We start from the raw sequence: 22,932 nt of genomic DNA, 5'->3' as shown, positions 1-22,932 counted from the left end.
ATAACTAATAACCCTCAAGGACTCACAGTCACCTATAAAGGCAAAGCAGCAAGGCAAATCATTGAGCCCCGGCTGAATTTTTAATAAATTCCTAAACTGAAGTTCCTACTTCATCTGTAGTTTTCTAACTTCTAAAGGCTTTAGATTTGTATATTTCCTCACAGGTTGTTTGAAAATTACAGAGGAGGACATCATGTGGAGTTCATCCAATCCATGTCTCAGCTGCTGTTTGCTTTGTTGTGGTTAAATGTGCTGCCTTGGAATTCTGCTGGTAAGCTCTTGTTTCTGAGTGTTTTTGACACGTCAGCTTAACAGCTTGTAACAAAGCGAAGAATTTATTATACATTTTTTTCAGTCTTCAGAGATGTGCAAATTACAAATGCTGTGTACATTAATGCATTTTTTGTCTTTATAGAGTGCAGAGAAGCGTTCATGATTTCCAAAAAGAATTTAAAATTCACCATTCGTACAAGTTTGAATGCACCTTTACTTTTAAGAGAATCGGCTTCCTCGGGTGCACCCTGTTTACCAGATCATGGCAAACCTGTAACCAGTTGGCCTTAGTGAGATGTTGCACACAATTTGTTTAGTCATTAGATGCACCTGTCTTACTTGTTTGAGATGTGGTCAACAAATATTTAAACTATGAAAATTGTTGTCATGTGCTACTCATCTGCTATTTTCAATTAAAAATTGCTTTCAAATGAGTTCTGCATTCTGTTTTCATTTACCTTTTTCACAACTTCCCAACTTTTCTGAAAATAATGTTTTTATAATAAATCATTTTTAGGTGTAGAGAGCACACATTTAAGTGAAAACCTTATCATGACGTTAGTGTTGCATGCACATCTCCTCACATAAACACATCAATGATTTAATGAGCTGATATTGGTTGGTGACCTTATGTTGCTTTTGAGGTGTACTATTGGAACATTCGTGAATAATTAAATCTGTATTATTTGGAACTTCTTTTCTAGCATACTATGTTGTAATTGCGTCTTTATGTATTATTTGGGAATGTTACATTTATGATATAGCCAAGGCTTACTGAGTGTTAGGTTGCCTATGGACAGTTTATTGTTCAACTGTGGAAACTCCTTCCTCAGCACATCTTAATTACAAGACATATTACACCATTCAGTATAAAAAAAAAATCACTGCTGTAATTTCGAAACATCTATATCTGCCCGTTGCTAATACACTCGAAACAGCGTCAGAGCCGTTGTAGTTGTGGGTTCACTGAACGCCAGTAACCCCACACAACAGGGTTAATAAGTTTGCATGTTGTGGAAGTGGGACTCTGGTGCCATCTATGGGTGAAAATAGCGATTTGCATCAGGCCTCTAAGAGGCGAAAAAAAAAACGAAAACAAAACAAACGATAATACCAATACTGAATTCAGTATATTAAATTAACATGGTTTCATCATGGTGGAACATCAGACAAAATATATATTTTTAGGATATGTAGCTAAACAACGACTAACAACTGTGGGCGCATATTATTGTCAGGCATTTTTCAAGAAATCTAATCGCATTTCGTCAAGCTGTTTAAGGACCCCAGGATGTCCATGCTTGCCGAAAGTAAGTTAACCTCTTGTGGCGTTTAAAATGATTTTCTTCTATCTTTTAGTGTAAAACCGTGTTTTTTTATGTTGTGTATTCGAACAAACGACCAGTAACGTTGAGCACTGTGTAGAGATTTTCCTTAAAAAATATGCTGTAACTTATTTTTTGAATCGTTCCGGTAGCTAGCATTAGCAGTAGCTAAAGGAGTCTTTAAACACGTGTTTTCTCATGTAAACCTACATCTTCATCACAGTAATTTATTATTGTTTCATTCTTACCCAAAGGTTTTGTTCCTAATGGCTAGACATTTGTTTTATTAATGTATTTGCTGTTACTATCTCTATTTGAAACAAACGTGGGAAATTTGACATTTGGTTTTGGTTGCTTTATTGGATTTATTGACCAAGCCAAACAATCCCACTAGGCCATATCTGACATTTGCATGTTTGTGCTCACCGTGCTTTTAGGGTGAACTGATTATTCCTGTAAATAGAAACTCATTACTATTCCTGTCTACAGTAATCGGTGTTGTGTCTCTGTGTGGGTAAGGACTAGTAGGCATCGCCTTGCTGTGTTGTTTTTCTGATACTTTATGTTATGGTGTGTTGTTTTTCTGATACTTTATTTTATGCTGTGTTGGTTGACTGATACTTAGAAATATTGCTCCTCTTTCTCCAGCCCGGAGGAAACAGAAGTGGTCTGTTGACCCTAGGAACAGTACCTGGAGTAATGATGACTCCAAATTTGGCCAGAAGATGCTGGAGCGAATGGGCTGGTCTAAAGGCAAGGTGAGTGTTCAAGATTGACCTCAACAGGTTGGGGACTTCTTTAGACAGTGGTGGTGAGTATAGTCATTTTAAAAGCTGCTAAATTGATTTAAATCTTACAATTATGTCATCATTTTTTCATATAAAGGGCCTGGGCCGAAGTGAGCAAGGTTCTACCGACCACATCAAAGTAAAAGTGAAAAACAATAACTATGGTCTAGGGGCCAATGCCAGCCATGAGGTGAGCATAAATAAATGTAACCATTGGTGTTTGAAAGTGCTAGAAAACCAGTAAAATCAAGAAAACATGATTAGTATAGATTATAAAAGAAGTCTTTTGTTTTTACATGTGTAAATATTAAAAACATTGGTTAGGTAAACTGTAAACATTTCAAACTTTTTAATGTTATGTATAATTTTTATTATCAGAAGCCTAGCACAGTTGGTGCATTCAGTTTCACAGTTCCACAGTTGCTGCAAATGCAAGAGGCAAGCTGTACTACCGGTGTGGAAAGCATACACTGAAACACTGTAGTTATTATAGAAATATGCAGCCAACAGAAGCGTTTCACTTATGTGAATTTATTTTGTTTACAGGATAACTGGATTGCGCACCAAGATGATTTCAATGAGCTTCTTGCTCAACTGAACAACTGCCATGGTCAAAACAACAGCAACGGTATGTACACGTAGTATGACTGAAGAAGTTACCTGGATGAGTAACAAAATGTTTCTAACACAAAAGAAAGAAAGTCCAGTTGACACGACTCAACTATACAATAAGCTTTCACTGAAATATGAACACATAGCTTTGTTAAGCTATGCATGTATATTGCATTTTGATTAATTATAAAATTCTTGGAGGGACTGACATCCCATTGTCTGTTAACCACAGATTATTTTAGTTGTAGTAGTTATTGCCATCTTGTCTTTACACCCGGGTTAAAGAAATATATGTTCTTATCCCTCTTTGATGGAACTTGGTTGGAATTTATTTGGGGCAGCAGTGGCTCAAGATGTGCCAAATCAACATGCAGACAAACGATCCGCTGTGGGGAGCCTGAACTCACAGGAAAAGCTTAAAGGACAAAAAAAAAAAAAACTGTTTGGAATTTATTGTGCAAGTGGTCACATATCACTCAGACTGCATTACTGTTAATTTATTGATATTTCTCCTGTTAAACACCATCTAATGTTGACCTTTACTGATGTGTATGACAGCCACCGCAGTGTTACTCTACATCACATAACTACACCAATTTACCAGTAGAGGGTGCTACAGTGTAACATTAAATAGAGTAAAGGCAGAGATAAAGTTGCTGTCAAATAAATTAATATGTTCATCACTGCTGTGTTTAGAAAATGTAGTACATATTATGTGGGAGCTGGTAGAGCTTTGTTGCAACGATACTAACAACATCTTGAATGTGTAACTACACGTCAGTTATATTTTGTTAGGCTTTTAAATTTTCTTTTATTATTCTCTGTTTTCTGTAGAACCTCCAGCTGATGAAAAGAAAGGCTTCAGCTTGGAAGAGAAGTCAAAGACCTCCAAAAAAAGGGTCCATTACATGAAGTTTACTAAAGGTGGGTTTGTGTTTTGGAGATAAAATTCTATTTGAGGAGGAAACCCCTGGCTTGGGAACATGCAAAAAAGCCTATCTTTTAGTCCCTTGGAGCAAATTCAACCAGACTGGATTTTTGTTCATCACAATGGGGCGACCTTTGGCTCAAGAGGTGGAGCAGGTTGTGTGCCAATCACAGGGTTGCCGGTGTGATTCCGTGCTCCTCTCTCAAGTCAAGACAGTTTTATTTATGTGGCAGTTTCCACAACAATAGCAATTCAAGGTGCTTCACATCAATATAAAAGCTGAGGCTTTGGTCCACGTGTTGGAAGTGTCCTTTGGCAAGACACTGAACCATCAATTAGCTGTGGCATGTGCTCTTTTCTTGTAAGTCGCTGCGGATAAAAGCGTCTGCCAAATGGCTAAATGTAAACATTTAAAAATAGTAATAGTCATCTATTCACGTCCAGGCCTTTTTAGACTACCAGTAATTGATTGGAGATCAGCACTTGTTTTTCTAACACCAACAACTGTAATAGCAACCACTGCCTTTTTGGTTTTCTAACTGTATACACCTACATATCAGCTCCTCACAGAGACGGACAGACGGCCTCCTTTATCCCTTGTTGAGCACTTGGCTCAGAACAAGACGCTGATCAATGCTTTTGCAGCCTGTGCTGGGTCAGTTGGTCCGGTCAGTGCTAGGGGAGGTTATTAATAACTCTTCCCTCTACTTTCATAACTCCTTTACACGCCAGGAAGTCAAGATTTGCTGGTCAAGGACAGTACACTGATAGGCAAGGGGAGGAATTTAGTGTTCGGGTCCACTGGAGACCAAAATGAAAAACCACTGTGATTTCAGGCACATTTTCTTTTAATAAGATTGCCAGGGTATTATTATGTAATGTTGTTTGTATTGGACTTAGATATTGATATTTTAATCCTGGAATATGTAGTGGCTTATTTACTCTGTTCCTTACAACCACAGTGACTCTGCATATCCTTTTGAAAGAACACAGTGCAAGCTCATGTTTAACATATGTAAAAGTAATTAATCTATAATAGGATATTATTGGAGTCAGATCCATCTCATTAGGTCAGCATTCATGGGAAAACAGATCTCAACTTTGGCCTCACCTGGAAGAGCCTTTCATATTTTACGTCATTCAATAGCAACTTCCTGTTTCCTGTTTGGGGCATCTGGCATGTCCATTTACTGGCCCCCCAAAAACAACATCTCCCAGGGGCCGTGCAACCTATTAGATGACCCCACCAGATAAATTGTGGCCGAGGTCTTTCCCCCCCAAGACCCTCTCACCCTGTTTTTGTAATCCTGCCTTTATTTGGCAGGAGCCAGAAAAAGACCTTGTTGACAGATGAGATACACCACTTAAGTGTGAACGTATGGGCGTGATGATGACTTTATTTTTCTCCCTCCAGATGTCTTTCTGCCTTTTTTTTTTGCTGTTATAGGAAGTGAAACATCTTGATTTAACAGCATTTGTTTTGCTCAAGTTTAAACTGTGTGGAATATGCAACATTTTTTGCATTTCAATATAAAATATTGTTAGTCAAAACTTTTTTACAAAAATATCTTGAGGACGTAAAAATGTTGAATTAAAATCAAAATAAATTTATAGTGTAAAAAAAAATACCAAGGTTGATCAAAGTGTGTTTTAATCAATTATTTTAAAAATGCATATGACTAAAAGGAATAATAACAGTTTATAATCAAAGGATATAAGTTAAGATGGTTATCGATAGTAATGTATTCTTAGTAAACTTGTTTATTTGTCATTTGAGACTATTTTTAAGGGGCTTTTTTGCTGAACATTTGTGTTCACTGTGAACTTGGACCTCTTTTATCGTCTTTGCTTTAGGAGGCACTTGTGCCGCAACCTTTCATGAACTTCCTTAAGTCTGATTCCGCAAGACTTATAAGATCTAATCCATTTGAGAAGCTCTCCATTATTAACGCCAGCTCTTTATAAATGTCAGGAGTAGCTGAAGAGCAGCAAACACCTGACACTTAGATGTTTTCCGCTGTCTTTCTTTATTTTTATTTTCTGTGAGGAAATGCATTAGGGTGAAAAGCTGATGGGAACGTTTTCACTGAAATTCAATCCAGGCATTGGAACTGTCAATTCAAAGCTGTTTGGCAACATAATACCACTTTGACCTGTTTCAGTCGTTGTCATGCAACGTGAGGGACGCTCGCATTTCTTGTTTGTTCATAAACGACTCGTGCCTAAATTGGTAACTTGAGCTCATTTCTCCGCCTGTCGTTAGTGCTCTGACAGGCATAAGCCTTTTACGGTAGGACTGTCAGTTATGGGTAATTTTACATGTTGAAAGCAATTATGGTATGACAACTACAAGAATTCCTACTTTATTTATTTTATTGTAATTTAAATGCTGTCCTTCTGTTGACATGGCCTCACTGTGTCCAGTTTATGCGCTGGATTGACACGGGCAACCAAAGAGTTACCTGGCAACATATAACCTGCCGCGCCTGTTTGCATGCTTCCACTGACTGCTCCGATGCCAGCTCCCCTCCCTGTGAAGCTGTTGCCAAGATAATTCTTGGTAATAGATTTAGTGTCACTAAGCTTGTTACTTGAGAGGACGAAAAAGTCATTTACCGGTTTCATAGTTCTGGATCCGCTGAGGTTGTGTACAGGCAAAGGTCAACCACTGAATCTGCTGCTAAATACTTGAGTTCACACTGGGAAATATAAACTTATGTAACCGGTTACTAACTCTAATGACTACCTACTTAAACATACATTTTATTAAAAAAGAAGTACTCAACTATTTCACATAGATCCAATATATGTGGCGGCATTTACACCAGAGATTCCTACCAAACATCTTGGTTTCCATCTGAGTACAGTCCTCCTCCTTACTCTCTCCTGCTTTTTTTTCTTTTTATTGATATCCTGTTCATGCTGGCTCCCTCACTTCCCGCACTGAGGATTGATGGCCTTTGTTTGTGCGGAAAGGCACCGAAATCTCTGCTGCTAAGGTCCAGGGCCCACAGCATAAACCAGTAACCCAGTTTTAATTGCTGCCTCCATCTATCACCTGTCAGGCCAGTGAGGGTGGTTGATGCATGATTTAACTTCAGTTCTCCATCCACTTCTCTGTGCGGTTGCTTCATCGTAGCCTTTGGGCTTTTAATTCCTTTGTATGTCTCATTAATGTAAGCTGTTTTGAGGAAATCTAATTGATCATATAAAGTACATCATTTTATCAAGCTGACAAGTTGAAGCCATAGGCACCAATGATTGGTTCCTCCGAAAACATCACATCTGTCTCCAGATTTGTATTTAATATTGAAGGCATTTGATGTCATTTGTCACTGATTTGATTGAGCACTTTCTTTTTTAAGGAATTAAATTTGTGTTTTGTATTTTGCAGTTATAGCTTATTTGATTTGTTAGTCTGGTTGGACTTGTTATCTCTACGACAGTTGTTGCCCTTTCAACCGTGACCATGGAAACCGACGTGTATTAAGTAACACTCGACACTCAGTCTTAGTAGCGTCCGTGTCCATCTTGTGTTAAAGTAGTTAACACAAGTGGGGTTAAACTCGTTTTTATCAAAACTTTGTTTGTGTCAGGTGCACTTTCACCTGAAAGCCTGATCATTCTGCCAGGAACTTTCTCATCCAAACAGCAGAAAGCCCAGATTGGGCATAATTTTACATTTGACCTAGGTTCACTAAATGACAAACACCACAGACCCCCCCCCTCCTCATTTGTTTTAGTTTTCAACATACTTTCTTGGGCTTTCCTCATCAGACCTGTATGAGCAGTGACTTTCAAAGCCAAGAGTAGGAGAGATAAAGGTTTTAAAGCAATAAATAACCAAATGTTATCAGAGCCCTGCTGAAGGAAGAGGATGCAGCTGTACGAACAGGACCCAGGCTTGAGACAGACGACTGTGTGCTCCAGGAGTCTTTGAGGCCTGGCTTGAAAATCGGAATCCAGAGGCGTGGCGTGGCAGACCTTGTCGTCAGTTTATTTTTCTTTGCTGTTTTATCCCTAGAGCAAGAAGCAAACCATACAAACCTCCTCTTTCTTAACTCAGTGGCCACCTCCCCTACACCCCTAACACACACAGACACACACACATCTAATCATTTTATCATCTGCAGTGATTAGTCTACTTGGATTAAAAAATACCTCCAGATATTGTCTCCAATTTACATTTACTAACGTTTGTGTGTGTGTGTGTGTGTGTGTGTGTGTGTGTGTGTGTGTAGTGGAATATTTCAGTTTAAGTTGTCATCTTTTGTGTCAGTTGTTAAAACAAGATTATGCCTGAAATGATCTTTTGGTTTATTTAATGCATTTGTAGAAATAAGCCATTTTTCTATTTAACTGAGCTACAGAGCAACAAAATAAAGAGCAGTTTTAAATTGCTATATCATTATTTTTTAATTATGTGTTGCTGTCCATTGTTTATAGGGAAGGACCTGTCCTCCCGCAGTGAAACAGATCTTAACTGTATTTTTGGAAAGAGGTCAAAATCTGCCAAAGACCAAGTGCAGGTAAGAGACATGAAACTTCCCTCCATCCTTTATCTTAACTTCTTATCTTTGGTGTAATCGTAGGGGTGCTAGAGCCCATGCCAGCTGTCACTGGACGAAATACAGGGTACAAGCTGGACAGCTCGCCACATAGAAGCATAACCACTCACACTTTTATTCACGCCTACAGGTAATTTAGAGATGGGGGTTGAAAACATTTAGAAGCAAATGTCTCTGTACCACTGACAGCACTGTTCTGTGAGTCAGTCACATGAGAATTCAACCTCCCCTCTCCACATTAGAATAAAAACATAATTTTTAAAAAACATGTTTTATACCGTCCTTTAAACAGCCATACGACACACATTTACTATAACAGATCCATGGCAACATGAAACAGAACAATTATAATGTAATTTATAAAATTGAAGCGTGACTGAACCAAAAAAAAAATAAAAATCTGTTTCCATTTACAAATGGTTTCTAGAGAATATTATTCCTACACATATACACCTTTTTGAACCTAGACAATTGTCTAAACGGAGAGGTCAGCCTTCTGCTGTGCCTTAAGTCAAAGTGTGCATCAGGGGACGAGATGACATACCTCTGGCCAGGTGGCTTGAGCTTATCTGCCTCTGTCTTGGTAATTAAGAATGACCGCTGGTGCTGATGAGTCCATCAGTAAGTGGAGCATCATGCTCATCTGAGTTCCTGAGCAGCTCGCGGCCCTAGATTAGTCCTGTCACAGCATGCTGCTTTAACGTTGCCAATAGGCCACTGATGGCGGTAAGGGCACCTAAATCCAGTTAAAGGATTTATACTCTAACTCCTTATTCCTCTCCTCCACACTAGGCGGCTTCTGTATTTCTGTCTGTGCGAAGCGCTCACATCAGGTAGTTAAGTGTGCCAATGGGCATTATTAAAGCAAAGTCGAATTTGCAGTGTGGTGTACAGAGATTTGAAATGATGACCCTTGCAAAAAGAGTTGTCCTTTTGCCCTTGGCATTGGTGGTCACTTCAAACATCTTTTTGCCCATTTGCCGTTATGCTGGCTCTTTGGAAATGTAGCTTACAGGTTTAGACAGGTGAAAGTTGATTGCTTCCTTAGGATTACTTATCAAAAACATACACTTAGCAAATAAACATGCATATTTTGTTCCGTCTATTTTTTAATTTTTTTTATGAGAAATGAATAAAAAAAACTGTAGCTTGACTTGTCATTATTGTTCATGCAGTTGAACTTAAGAAGAATTTTACAGGAACTAAAGTTGTGTTACACTACATGTTGGAAGACAACTAAGTGAACACATACCATTTAATATTTTAATCCATAATATTAATTTATTTTTAGATTGTAGAAATCATGCATGCTGCCACATGTATGGAAATTGTCAATGAACTACGATTATTAACAAATTGGAACAGTTTTCTGAGATCATATGTATAATAAACTACTGGATCTTAATTCACGCAAGTTCGTATTCAGTTGATCTTTAGTGTATCGTTGGTTCAGTGTTTATTGGTTAATCTTCCCTTATTTTTTTGTGTCACATCTCCTGGTGACCCTATACATAGCCAGAAGGACAATGACAAACATAGCTTTTGGACTTTATACACAGATGAGCTGTTTCCTGGCTTCCTCTGTTTATCTCAAGCATTTGGCTTGAAGAAATTGGCATCTTAAAATCCATAAATTGTACAAGGAAAAAAGCCTTCTCTATTCCCTTGCAGGTGCCGAGCCATAACATCACAATGGCCGCGGTTCCCTTGCTGATTAACACTGGAAATGCAAGACATACACACCATCATTTTCTCCCTAATCATTTGGTTATGGGTTGTTATTTTTCAGCCAGGAGGGACACCATTGACCACATTGAAAACTGAACACAATTACAATGGTTTCCCGTGAGGTCTTGTGTTGAAGGCCAGCAACATCTGAGGTTGCTGGGAAGAGGCAAAGAAAGTGATGGACCAATCAAGCCTTAGGCATTGTGCATATCTCCTGTAAGTGTCCTGTGACCCTCAGCTCAAACTGATACCTACTTACAGCAGGCCGCCGTTAATGGTAGGGCACAAGATATGCACTATAGTAAACACACTAGCAATAACATGACCCTTAAGAGTCCTACTCTGAAATAGTGACTGCATAAACATTGGGAGCTTGGTGGTGGAGTTAGTTAAGGGTTATCGTATTTTTGCATCCTGACAAGGTAAGGCCAGGAGCCTCGACCCAATCTGCATCGGCTTCTGCAGAGCTGGCCCCCTTCCCGCACGTGAATCTTCCAGCACTTCACCCACCACCCACTGCTGTCTCTCCAGCCTCCCTTCCAAAAGTCCCCCTCCCACCACCCCACTGCTGGGGTTTTCCTTCCTCCACAGTGATGTGCTTCCTGCTTGACTCTTATCGCTGCTCACAATGCTCCCTGCAACACAGACAGGCAAAGACACACACAGCTGTCCCACATACCTCTGTTCATCAAAGGCAGCACTACATGTGTTAGAAAAATCACAAGAGTGGATAGTGCAAATTATAAATGTCATCCTATTACTCACGTTTTAGTAGCCACTGAGTATATTATATTACAACTGAACTATTGCTTTCAAATTGAGTAAGCATAAAAACGTCTATTATGAGATTAAAATCAAATGGAGAAAAAACATTTCTAGTAATTTTAAAGCTTTAAACATTTTTATTTATGTATGAATGTATATATTTTAAAGTTGATAAAATGTTGCCTAATATTTAAAAGAACATGATGCAAAAGAATTAGTAAGTTTAAACCTCATTTGTCCATAAATATATTTTTGTGCCTATATATGTAGTAAAAATATTGTCATGCATAATAAGCAAGGTGGATTTAATGTGGCATTAAAATAACAGCTTCAACCAAATAAACATAGGCATATTTATCTTATTTACTGTTTTAGTTAAAAACAAAAATCTACAAGATGATTGGATGACCCTCATTCCACCCACTCATGTAGCCACCTGAAAGTGTATGCTCAAACCCATTATTTATTCTCTCTGACCAGTGAGGGTTATCACATTGTGGTGGAGCACCTGTCCATCTACACAGTTCTCTGTTATCCATCACCCATCCCACGCTTGCAAGCCCCCTCCATCTCCTGCCTCCTCTTGTGTCCCTCAACACAATTACTCAACACATGACAAATGACAGGCTCTCTCTGCCGAGATATCAAAAAAGCCCCGGCCACTTTTAAATGAAGGCACATTGGCAGCCCTGTGCTCCCTGTGCTTATCGGCGGGCGAGCAGTGCCCCTGGCCGTCCTGCATCCCCCCCCTCATTTCTTCCCCCATCATCTTCCACCACTCGTAGCTCTCTGTGCCCTCCTCAGGGGGTTTAGTTAGGGGAGCCACATGGAGGGCCAGCCCAGCTTGATTTATCTCCCTTGCCCCTCTGCCCGGCCACTCAGGCAGGCCGAAAGAGCCGACGAGGCTCCAACGGGCCTCAGCTCGAAAGCCCGGCATTAGCTGAAATAAACCATTCTGCCGCCCAGTGAAAAATGTCCTCTGATTGGCTAATTAATCAGTCAAAGGGGAGCGACGCAGCTTGTGACTTGAGGGACCCAAGCGGGCGACCGCAGAGGGCCTGCTGATAAATAGACTCCCCGCCGATTCATATATCAACAAAAGTTAGTCATTTTTTAAAGTCACCAGCTCAGATGAAAGGTGGAAATAAGCCATAGTTTTATTTTTCCACCTACGTTTCTTTTTGGATGTTTAACAAAAAAAAAAAAATTCAGTTTTATCTCTTTTTGTTTGTGGTAATTTTACATTTTGACTTGAATTTCTCATTTTCAAGATTATTTTTTGCTATTTCTCAGACGATTACATTCACATATAGCCCTGGTAATTTTATAGAAAATTAAATTGGATTTCAGTGTTACAATTTCAATTAATCTTCTGTATTTTGGAAGACTCCTCCGCATAACTTTACTTTAGCTTAATACCTCCAAGTTTATTTTATAAACAGAAAATGTAGACCTAATTACCTAATAATCTGTGCTGTAAAAACATCTAATCTCTCTAAGGAATTAAGGTTTATGGTAGATTACCTGTTACAACCATTTGAGTAGGAAAACACTAAAATGGTTGTAGCATCATTCATTTGATTAGCTCTGTACTCCCTAAACACGTCAGTTAAGAAAAATGGTGAAATATGATTTGATACAAACTTTGTTTTGACGTCTGAACCGTGCAGTCAGACATTCGGTATGGTGCAACCTGCTCTTTGGTCAACATGACCCCTGCAACCTCTCACACTCCCACTTCTGTTCAGGCACAAAGGGTTCAGGATTGAGCCTCATCGGTTGACACCTGTTGCAAGTTTTTCCTGCCCACGCGTCGTCGACATGAAAGATGGCACGTCAGTGGGGCCTCCCCTGATACTACCATGTTAAGGAATATGGGGCAGGGGCCACGTGGGTTGGGGGCCGAAGCGTTTGGCCAAGTCGTCGGCAAGGCGCCAGGGACTAAATGGGCGTAGTCGAACAGTGAAACTTTGCTGACAGTGTAAGAAATTGTGTGAAACTCTAGTACAGCATTTACAGGTTGCTACTGAGGTCTATAAAGTTAGGCACTGTTTGTTGTTTTTGTTTTTCCTCCCTAGTCCAGTTTGCCATAATTAAGATGTGGATGTGACCAAAAAATTTTTTATCTGTAGTTGCAATAAGGACAACACGGAAGACTTTTTAATTCAAATTTTTTGCAAGTCACAGGAAAAGGTTGACTATGTTTAAAGTCCACATAGTAAATTGTTGCTTTTAAAAGCATTAGTTTCATCAGCTTTGATTTTCTTCCCAGGGTCAAGTGTCCTGTCCATTTTTATAAGCTTACAGATTTTTTCCTTACTTTATGCTGAGCTCTGATGCATTGTATACATGTTATTGAACATTAAATAGAAAAGTGTGGCTCTAATGCAGAAATGTTCATTTTGGATTAGTTGTCCGTTCACTTGCAGCAGTGATCTGTTGAAAGGGGATGCCGTCGTAAATGTGGGTTGTCGCAGTGTGGTTGGGGCAGTTTGAATGGGCTAGTGCACACATGCAGGATGCCGGGCTTATTGTGAAGCGGAGGAGCTCAAAGTTGTTCTCAGATAACCTCTAATTGCCTCAAGCAAAATCTCTGCCTTTCTTGAGCATGTTTGTTGACAAGCCGTTTTAATTCTGCCGCTGAAAATATTGAGACGCGCCAAGTGCCCCCTCCCGAAAAGACAAACACACATTCCACACATTTACCACCTACCTCCCTGGCAGTTCTGTGGACTGCTCTCTCCTGGCCATGCCAGCTTGCTGACACTTACAGATTAGCACAGGACAAAAAAGAAAAAGAGGGTGTCCGTCTCTTAGTAACAGGCCTGATACATGGGACCAGGGTAATTACTGCCTGGTGAAGCTAACCGCCCAAAGATGTCCAGCCCTTCTGGCTGTTTACAGCCACCGACTACTATTTAATCACTGACTATTTAATCTAATAAATCACGGCCTGGGGAAAATAATCACAGCATCTTCCCTCTCTGGGATTGTGGGGTAGGGACTCCTATGTTCTTGAGGGGGGGGGGGCTTTGTCGGAAAGTGTCTGCAGTGTTGAACAAGCACAGACCAGTCGCACTGCATGCATAATGTGGTCTTCATTTGTTACTTATGATAAACGTTCTTGCACTGGGCACAAAACTCAATTTTTCAAAACCCATTTTTTTTGTGTTGCTGCACACACAAAGTATGCTTTTAGAAAAGTATTGCTTTGTTGTATCTTCCATGTGTGGTATTTAGGCCTTACAGTACATCTTTTTTTTTATGCTTTGTAAACATTATTTCTGCAGATAATATTAGGATCACTTTCGAGGAAGTCAAATTACTTTAAAAATATTGATGGTCATTGAAACCTTTTGCTTATTTGCCAGCAAATGAGGTATCCACCTGTTTTTCTGTCCGCCCACATCACGCTCATGAAGGATGGGCTGCTTGGACCCGTGTGCTCAACTGGGAGAGACAGCTGGCTAATCAGGGCCTGATCCATAGACCTTGAGTTTCGCCAAATTTATTATTGTGGCAGGACAATGAGGGCACATTCATGCAATTGCAGACCCAACCAATATTGGCTGGAAATTATTGAGAAAAAAAAAAGGCAAGAAATGCTAACAGGCAGTTTTAAGAAAATAAACGGGCAACTGCAGCTTTGTCAAATGCTAATTAACATGAAATCCAGAAGGTGACTCTCTACTTTTAAAAGGTGATTAGTCAAACATAACTAATTATACTTTAATAACACAGAGGATACAGCAGTTCAACAATCCCTGGGTTGTTGGTTCGATCCCTGGCTCCTCCGGTCACATGTCGAAGTGTCCTTGAGCAAGATACTGAATCCCAACTTAGTTGCTTCCAATGAGTGTTGGCCAGCTACATAGCAGCTCCCCGTGTGTGATTGTGAGTGCAAATGGGTGAATGAGAAGCAGTATAAAGTCCAATAGGTAGAAAAACCCTATCACACACACACACACACACACACACACACACACAGAGACCATTTACAGTATATATATCAGGAACAAGTAATCCTAACCTGGTGTTTATGTGTCGTGTAGGTTTACAGCATTTTATGAATTTAGATTTTTCCTGAAATGAACTAAATATAAGCATTCACTGTTTTTATGAGCTCAGTATCAATTTTAGACCTAATGCTGAGAACTTGAAGGCCTAGTAGTGCATGGAGGGGCTCACCTTGGTGTTTTAGAGCTGCCATGCAATACCGAACACGTCATTGTAACTGATTGGTGAATCATATTTAGTGGCAATTTATGAATTTTTATTTTAAGAATTAAACAATAAATGATAAATCTTGCTCCTATATATACTTTATTTTAAATGTTTTACATTGGACACTGCATAATATGACGACCAGTTACATTTAGGGGAGTAACAGGGAGTAGACTCGAGTCAAGTTAAGCGAATACCACATGGTGGAAAAATGCTAAGAACTTTGAAAATCTGTTGGATAGAAGCAAATGTAAAAGTGCAATAGAAACGGACTTAAATCTCATGACATCACATAAAATAGTATTAAATCAGACTTAAAGTTTTCATTTTGGAGTTTTAATTTCTTTAGAAATCAGTGGATATAAAGTAGCTTTGGACGATCTAAGGTTTCAGATCTTGTCAGTACTCAGTCATTTGACTTATAAAGTTTAAATCATTTTTCTGCAGCTCTTGTGTCAAAAAAGTTTTACATGTCCTCTGGTAAACCTTCTCCACCATTCCTTTTACTGGCTGGATTGACAAACCCCCTGATTATGTTGGCCTCCATATCTTTGCACCTTGGCACATGTCTTACTGTTGGCTTTTCATTGGCTACATTAGCAGAGACAGATAGAACTGGAGTGTCTTGAAGGAGGTGGCCTGTTGAATGTTTTCCCACCCTCTCCTTTTCTCAGGGACCCTCAGCAGGCCCTCCTTGTGTTCCTTGCCCAACCCCAGCCCCCGCCAGGGGAGAAAGCGGAGCAGGAAGGGCCCGATAGCCAGCCAGACCGCTCCTCTGCTGAAGGAGCCTTATCTCAGAACTGCACACAGTGCACTGAGCGCATCCTTTTCCTGGGGTTCTGGGTCTGGAAGGAGGAGGAGGAGGAGGAGTAGAAAAGGCTGGATATAGGTGTGTTCTCCAACCCTCCACTCATCAACCCTCCTGTCTTCTAGCTTAGGGCAGCCTTTTTAGTCATTCTTCTCTGGGTCCAGCAATGATGTAAAGTGATTTTTATAAATGGGTTAAATAGTGTTTTGGGTTGTAGGTAGTAGTTTTATTTAAATCCTTTAAAAATTCAGTTAGACTTGTAGAAAAACAAGATTTTGTGTGGTGTATGTATGTGCTTTAGGTAAATGTCTAATTAGAAATTATAAAAATGTTGTTAAAATGTAATTTTTAAATAATTTTTATTATTTATTTTTAACTTTTATGGTTTTTGGAAAGAAGTCATAGCGGACATGGCTGAGTGACTGAACTTCACAAATCATTTTTTAATGTGTCCGTATGTTTACAAACATTAACCATTATCTCCATTATAATGACTTGATACATCATTACGTGTAGCTGCCATCCCCACAAGTTGAATGCTGCTTTTTATGCACATTTTCAATCTATACTTAAACATTAGTAATGGAAACTTTCTAGTAATGTCTACTAACATAATATATTCTAACTGCACTTCCTAATACCTTATGAAATAATACAAACAATCCTATCTTAATTTCTATATTTTTTGCAATGTCTTAGTATTACAATATCAAATTATGGCGCTTTTGTAGTCCATTGTATGCTTTTGGCCAAAGGCCTTAACGCAGAATTTGTGACAGATAATACTAAGGAAGAGAAAATAACATACACCTGCAAATAGGGAAACAAGATCTCAAACATTGCTGTAGAGTTGTATCATGGTAACGTGTTGCCCTCAATACTCGCCAACAAAAATCTCCAGGGCTGCTAGTAATGCAGACTGGATCTGTAGGTTTAAATTTACACTGTGTGTGTCCAGTCTGTGTCAGCGCAGCACTTTCAGCTTTTCGGATCAGAGTCTAATGGAGATCCCCAGGCATTGAGGGTGAACCGAGTTCCTGAGGTTTCTCTCTTAGTCACTCTACTCTCTTTATTTATTTTTTTCCCCCTCACTCATTCACCCTCTCTCTCTTGAGAGTAATTTCACAGGCAGCTCTAAAGTGGCCCCTAGTCATCTTCCCAAATCCCAGTTACATGCTGTTTGGCACTGTCAGCTTTAAGCCCCATCTCCACTAAGAGCAAAGAGGAAGCCATTGTGCAGTAACAGGGAGTATAGATTTTTCTCTGGGAAGTTGGAAAGTTTTGTTTAATGGCACCTCACCTGAAGGGCCTCATCCCCCTTGTTAGAAGTTTGGGTTCTTTCTAGTCGATGTCCGAGTTAATGAAAAACTTTGTGGTCCATTTGAACCCCTCCTGCATTTAGCTTCAATTTATGTGCTGTGTTAGTGTGAAACATCAGAATCTTACTGGTTTAGTATCAAATCAGGTAGTTATTGACCAGTTTTAAATCATAGTTTGAAGAGAGAGAATGTACCTGAATAATTTCTTTATGGATATAGTAGACTAAATAAACAAAATAACCCCCTGGTTATTTCCTTTTATGTAAATACAGTATATGGCCTTTTCTAGGTTAATGCAAATGCTTGCAAGGTTTTACAGGAGTTCCTGGTGGCTGGTTTAAAAGATGTCCGTTTGTCCTGAATTAGCTTAACATTATTAGCCAAAATCAGATATACAGTATCTTACATTAGTACCTGTGGGAGGATCAGTGCACATATCTGTATTTCAGTCTACTTAGGTCCCACAAGAACTCTTAAGATCTACATTCACATTGTTTTGCCCAACCATCAGTTAGTCTGTCTCAGTGTTGAGATTAAAGTAGTGTAAACTGCATGTAAAAGTTTAAAGGCCAAACCAAGAGGTGACTCAGTGTTTTTCAATTTATCTCTAATCTGTAGGGTTTGAAAAATGCTTTTGACTTCACCATCTCTGAAGTAATACACACAGCAGCAGTATTGTTTAGTGTGATTCTCAGGAGAAGCTTCTGTATTCTTCTGAACAAATCATTATGCATTGAGTAGGCCATTAGGAAAATGAAGACAAATGGGTCGCAGGGGTGAGGTGACAAATTGTCCATGCTGTAGAGTTAAAATCTAGACCGTGTTGTGCCTCACAGTTGAGAAGTCGGCCTTGTTTAATGTGTAGATTAAAGGAAATAAGTTGGTGACCAGACTAACTCGTGTCCCTGGACTTGAAACATTTTAACCAAAGCATTTTATTATTTCCATTATTATGGCCTTTATTGTCAGCATAGACATTACATTTTGAATGTTTTTCCCTCTGAGTGCCTCCCACTTTGACTATAATACAAAATGAGCTATTGTCTTACAAATAAAATTATAAATGGATGTTGTTGCGCTCAACCGCAGACCTGTCTGAATGTTAAAATTATTTTACAAAGATTTATTGGTATTATTTATTATTAGTGGAAATGCCTCAGGAAATATGCCAAACAATAGAAACCTACCTTAACTAAGAAAACGGGTAGATTTTCAGTAGTGTTACTTGAAAAATACAAACTGGTGACAAATCCAAGGAACACTTGAATAAATAAATACCACATAAATACCAATTGTTCCAAACAGGTGCACTGTAAGAAATGAACATCTAATCATGTTGGGCAGGCCCTGTTTGTCCTGGGTTTTGGATTCAGATGGCAAGAGGAAACTATCTAAGTGACTTTAAAAAAAGGTTCATTGTTAAGGCATTGATCATAGGAGCTTCAGTCACAAAGACAGCTCGACAGGCGAGTGACAAAAGTCGTATCTGCATTTAGATTTATGTGAAAGACAATTAATAAATTGGGCCAGATGTCATGTCATGGTTGCCTGTTCACGTTTGATGACGGTTGTTGTGTGAATTGAGGAGAAACAGGAGAACAACTGTTCTCTCAGGTGACAGAAAATGTCAATGCATCACTGACAAATATTGTCAAATATTATCAAGTTATCATGTCTGTGAATGTCCATTCAGCCCACAGTGTAACAAAACCACCTGCAGACAGCCTGTGTATCTTAAACAAAAGCAATTGTGCGACATCTGACGACATACTGTAGAGTCATGTTTTAAAGTTAGTACCCCCTCTTTTATTTTCTATGTGTTGTGTAAAAACATAATATAAATAATCACAACAGGGCTTAGTACTAGGCAAATGGAACCTCAGACTATTTATTAATTTAAAACATGATGAATGAACAAAAATGAAGCCAAAAAGATTAAAACAGATGGGCAAATACTAAGCCCCCCCTATGATTCACTAGCTTGTAGATCCAGCTTTAGCAGCAATAACTTGAAGTAATTTCCTTTTGTGACTTTATCAGTTTCTTACATTGTTGTGGGGGAATTTTGGCCCATTCTTCTCTACAACATTGCTTCAGTTCATTGAGGTTTTGGGTCATTCGCTCATGCACAACTCTGAAGGTCCCACCACTGCATTTCAATTGGGTTGAAGTCTGGACTTTAACTAGGCCATTCCAAATCCTTGATTCCTTTATTTTTCAGCCATTCTGATGTAGATTTACTGGTCTGCTTTCAATCATTGTCCTATTAAATGGCCCATGTTTTTAGCTGTCGGACCAATGTCCTCACATTTGCCTCTAGAATACTCTGATACAGAGAGAAGGTTATTGTTGACTTAATGAATGCAAGGTGCCCAGGTCCTGTGGCTGTACAACAAGCCCAAATCTTCATCCCTTCACCACGGTGCCTGAAAGTTGGTAAGAGGCGTTTCTGCTGAAATGCCAAACATGGTGCTGGGCATTGAGGCCAAACAACTACACTTTGGCCTCATCTGTCCATAGGACATTGGTCCAGATGTCTTGTGCTTTGTTCATGTGCAGTTTTGCGAACCTCCGTCATATGCTCATGTACTTTTTGAGGCCAAAGAGGCTTTTTCCTGAGGCCTGTGGTGTCTGAGATGTAGCTCTTAGGATTCTTAAATTTTTTTTTTATTTGTCTTAGCATTGCACAGTCTGACCTTGGGGTAAATGTGTTGATGTCCACTCCTTGGAAAATTGGCAACTGTCTTGAAGGCTGGCTGGCTGCACCTTCCCCTCTTAAATCCTATGGAAGAAGTGAGGGTTTACTTATAACTTTATTTACTGTGCTATTATTTATTTAAGAAAAATCAAGCCAAAAAGAAAAGTGGGCAATTCTTTGTTGTTGTTCATGTAAAGTTGTATTTGCCTAATACGAAGACCCACTGCAATCAAATCAAATCAAATCAAATCAACTCCTTTTGGCTTGTCCCTTCAGAGGTCGCCACTGACTTGTTCAGCACTCTGGTTTGGCATGTATGTTTCCCCTCGATGTCTTTCCTACCACAGCGTGTCCACCTCCCATTTTTATACGGGCTCACGACTTGCACCAAGCTGGTCCTTGATGGCTGGGCAGGACCACACCTGGTGGGGTGGGATTCGATCCCTCTGCCTTCTGCATCCCAAGCCAATTCTCCAGCCACCAGGCCCCCTACTAAGACCAAAAAAACACCACAGAACAAAGGGGATTTTAACTTTATAACATGACTGTACATGTTTTGGGAAATGTCTTTTGGCTTTATCTAGAAAATTTGAGTTCTATGTGTAGATCATTTAAAAGAAAGTGAAGAGAGATGCATGTAAATATTTCTAGAACACATTAAATTTACTAGACACTGATGTCACAGTGTAAACTGAAAAATTGCTCCTGCACACTGTCAACACTTACGTCAAACTGCCTTCATCAAACACAGGTATTGTTTTATTCTGGTGGGAAAAATCTCGGTTACAGAGTGACGGCAGTTAAGTAGCTGACTGTGCAAGGACACAGCTGGATGTGTAGAACTATGTAGCATTGTAACAAAAATGTGACAAAACATCACACAAGTGACAGCTCTGTTGCTTATTTTAAGACGATCCTTTAAAACCTATTGTTACATCAACATCCTGTATAGGGCTTTTTTTTTGCTCTCTACAATCTGCTTGATTAATTGGTGCACGTTGATTGACTATCTCTTGATCTTCTGGCCATATTGTACCATTGTGCCCTGTCTGTTTCTGTTTAGATTCTCTAAACACTGCATTAAAGCCTAACTTTTTTTTTCCCATTTTTGTGTTCTTGATTTAGGACAGCAACAGCAGTGAGGAAGAGACGGAGGCGAATGTGACTACCGGTACATCTGAAGTGGAAACGGAGTCCATCACCAAGACTGTGACTAGTACTCTCACTATGCAAGAGTATTTTGCACAGCGAATGGCTAAGTTGAAGAAGGCTCAGGGACAGCCTCAGAATTCAGCCTCTTCAGTGCCAGACAACAATAAGACATCTAGTCCATCTGAGGAGCCCAGTCCCATCCATAGCAGCAGCGATGACACAGAGGAACCCAAAAAGAAGAAAAATAAGAAGAGAAACAAAAAAGCAATGGATGAAGTGGAAATTGTAAAAGACCGCAGTACCTCTACTATTGTAGTGGAAGACAGTGACAACCTGGAGCTACAACGTTCACGGAAAATGAAGAAGAGGAAAGTGGTTAAAAACGAAGAAGCTACAGATGAAAACTCCACATCTGGTGTGAAGCAGTACTGTGAGGAGCTGCCTCCCTCTAAAAAGAAAAAGCTTAAAAAGCACAGTAAGGAAGCTGACCTACTAAATGGACATGGGCCAACTGACGATCAAGCTTTAGAATCAGATGTTGTACAGAAAAAAAAGAAGAAACACAAAGATGAGGTGGACCATGTTGTAGAAGAGGATACAGGGGAGCTGGTACAGAAAAAATCCAAAAAGGACAAGAAAAAGAAAAAGAAACATCAAGAATAAAGCTGAGCATTTTTAGGCTTTTGGTGAACTTGGTTTTCCTTTCTGCTGTCAGTCGGGAGGCTCACACATGCAGTTGAGGCTAACTAGTTGTTATGTTTTTGTCTGATCAAACCCTGTTTGCAAAGGTCAATTCGCTACAGTGACAAAACAAGAAGTTAGACATGGGATCACGTTACATCCTTTAAAGCTGACCACTAAAGCCACAAACGCAAACTGCTAGACAGTAGAATGGATGCCGTTGTTTCTAATGACCCATAAAACAATGGTATGTTGTTTTCATACTTGTTTGGGTGAATTCCACAAACATTTAACATGAACTTTTGAGGCGCTGGCTTAGTTGGTAACTTGACCAGAGGTAGCTTTCATACTCTTTCCATTGGTTTCCCATACTAAGCCAACAAGCATAAGCATTTTTAATCAGAAGCCATACTTCACATTACAAACACGAGAATAGTATCAGTCTTCTCACTGACCTCCAATCTTAATATACATTTGTTTCTTTACAACTGCCTCCACAATGTCTAAATTCTCCAAATACAGGCATCAGAAGTTGAGTATTTTAACCATTCTTCTTTACGATGCTTAGGACAAACTGACGACCCACAGGCTGAATTTATAATGAACTTAAAGGTACAAATTCCTACCTATAATACTGATAATTTGGGAAAATGTGGAAAAACCAAATCTTTGTAAACAATGTGTCAAGGCATATGTGAAAATACCATTTTGTATGTAACATCTTAATTTCAGCATTACCATTTATTTCAGCAAAACTTCAATGATTTTTTTTCTAGCCAGCTATTTAATCATATTTGATCAGTTTTTCATGATTATGTTGCCCTGTTAAATTAAGTTCTTGTATTTTTAGTGTCATTTTGAAAAACAACAAGAAAGTAGTAGTCAATTTCAGGTTATGTAAACAGATGTTGTTTTTCTTGTCTCTCTTCTCTTGACATATTTGAACTGTAAGAACATTTAAAACCCTTGGTGCTGAAGCCATTTTAAATAAATCCAAATAGTCATGCATGTTTGTGTGGCTTTTTTTTTTTTTTTTTTCAATCATATGGGTAAAAAAATACGG

At 39.2% G+C, this 22,932-nt stretch overlaps 1 protein-coding gene across 1 annotated transcript; it reads left to right on the top strand.

The window, feature by feature from the left end:
• The first annotated feature begins 1,426 nt into the window (after positions 1–1,426).
• On the top strand, positions 1,427–22,877 carry pinx1 (PIN2 (TERF1) interacting telomerase inhibitor 1). The gene is made up of 7 exons (XM_067482488.1): positions 1,427–1,583; positions 2,247–2,356; positions 2,484–2,576; positions 2,933–3,014; positions 3,833–3,922; positions 8,373–8,455; positions 21,162–22,877. The coding sequence occupies exons 1-7, from the start codon at positions 1,565–1,567 to the stop codon at positions 21,849–21,851; spliced, it is 1,167 nt and encodes a 388-aa protein (XP_067338589.1). The 5' UTR covers positions 1,427–1,564; the 3' UTR covers positions 21,852–22,877.
• The last annotated feature ends 55 nt before the right edge of the window (positions 22,878–22,932 follow it).

The sequence above is a fragment of the Channa argus genome, chromosome 17 (assembly GCF_033026475.1).
Source record: "Channa argus isolate prfri chromosome 17, Channa argus male v1.0, whole genome shotgun sequence".
In the NCBI taxonomy this organism is placed as follows: Eukaryota; Metazoa; Chordata; class Actinopteri; order Anabantiformes; family Channidae; genus Channa; species Channa argus.
This window is presented reverse-complemented; position numbering and strand designations above follow the sequence as displayed.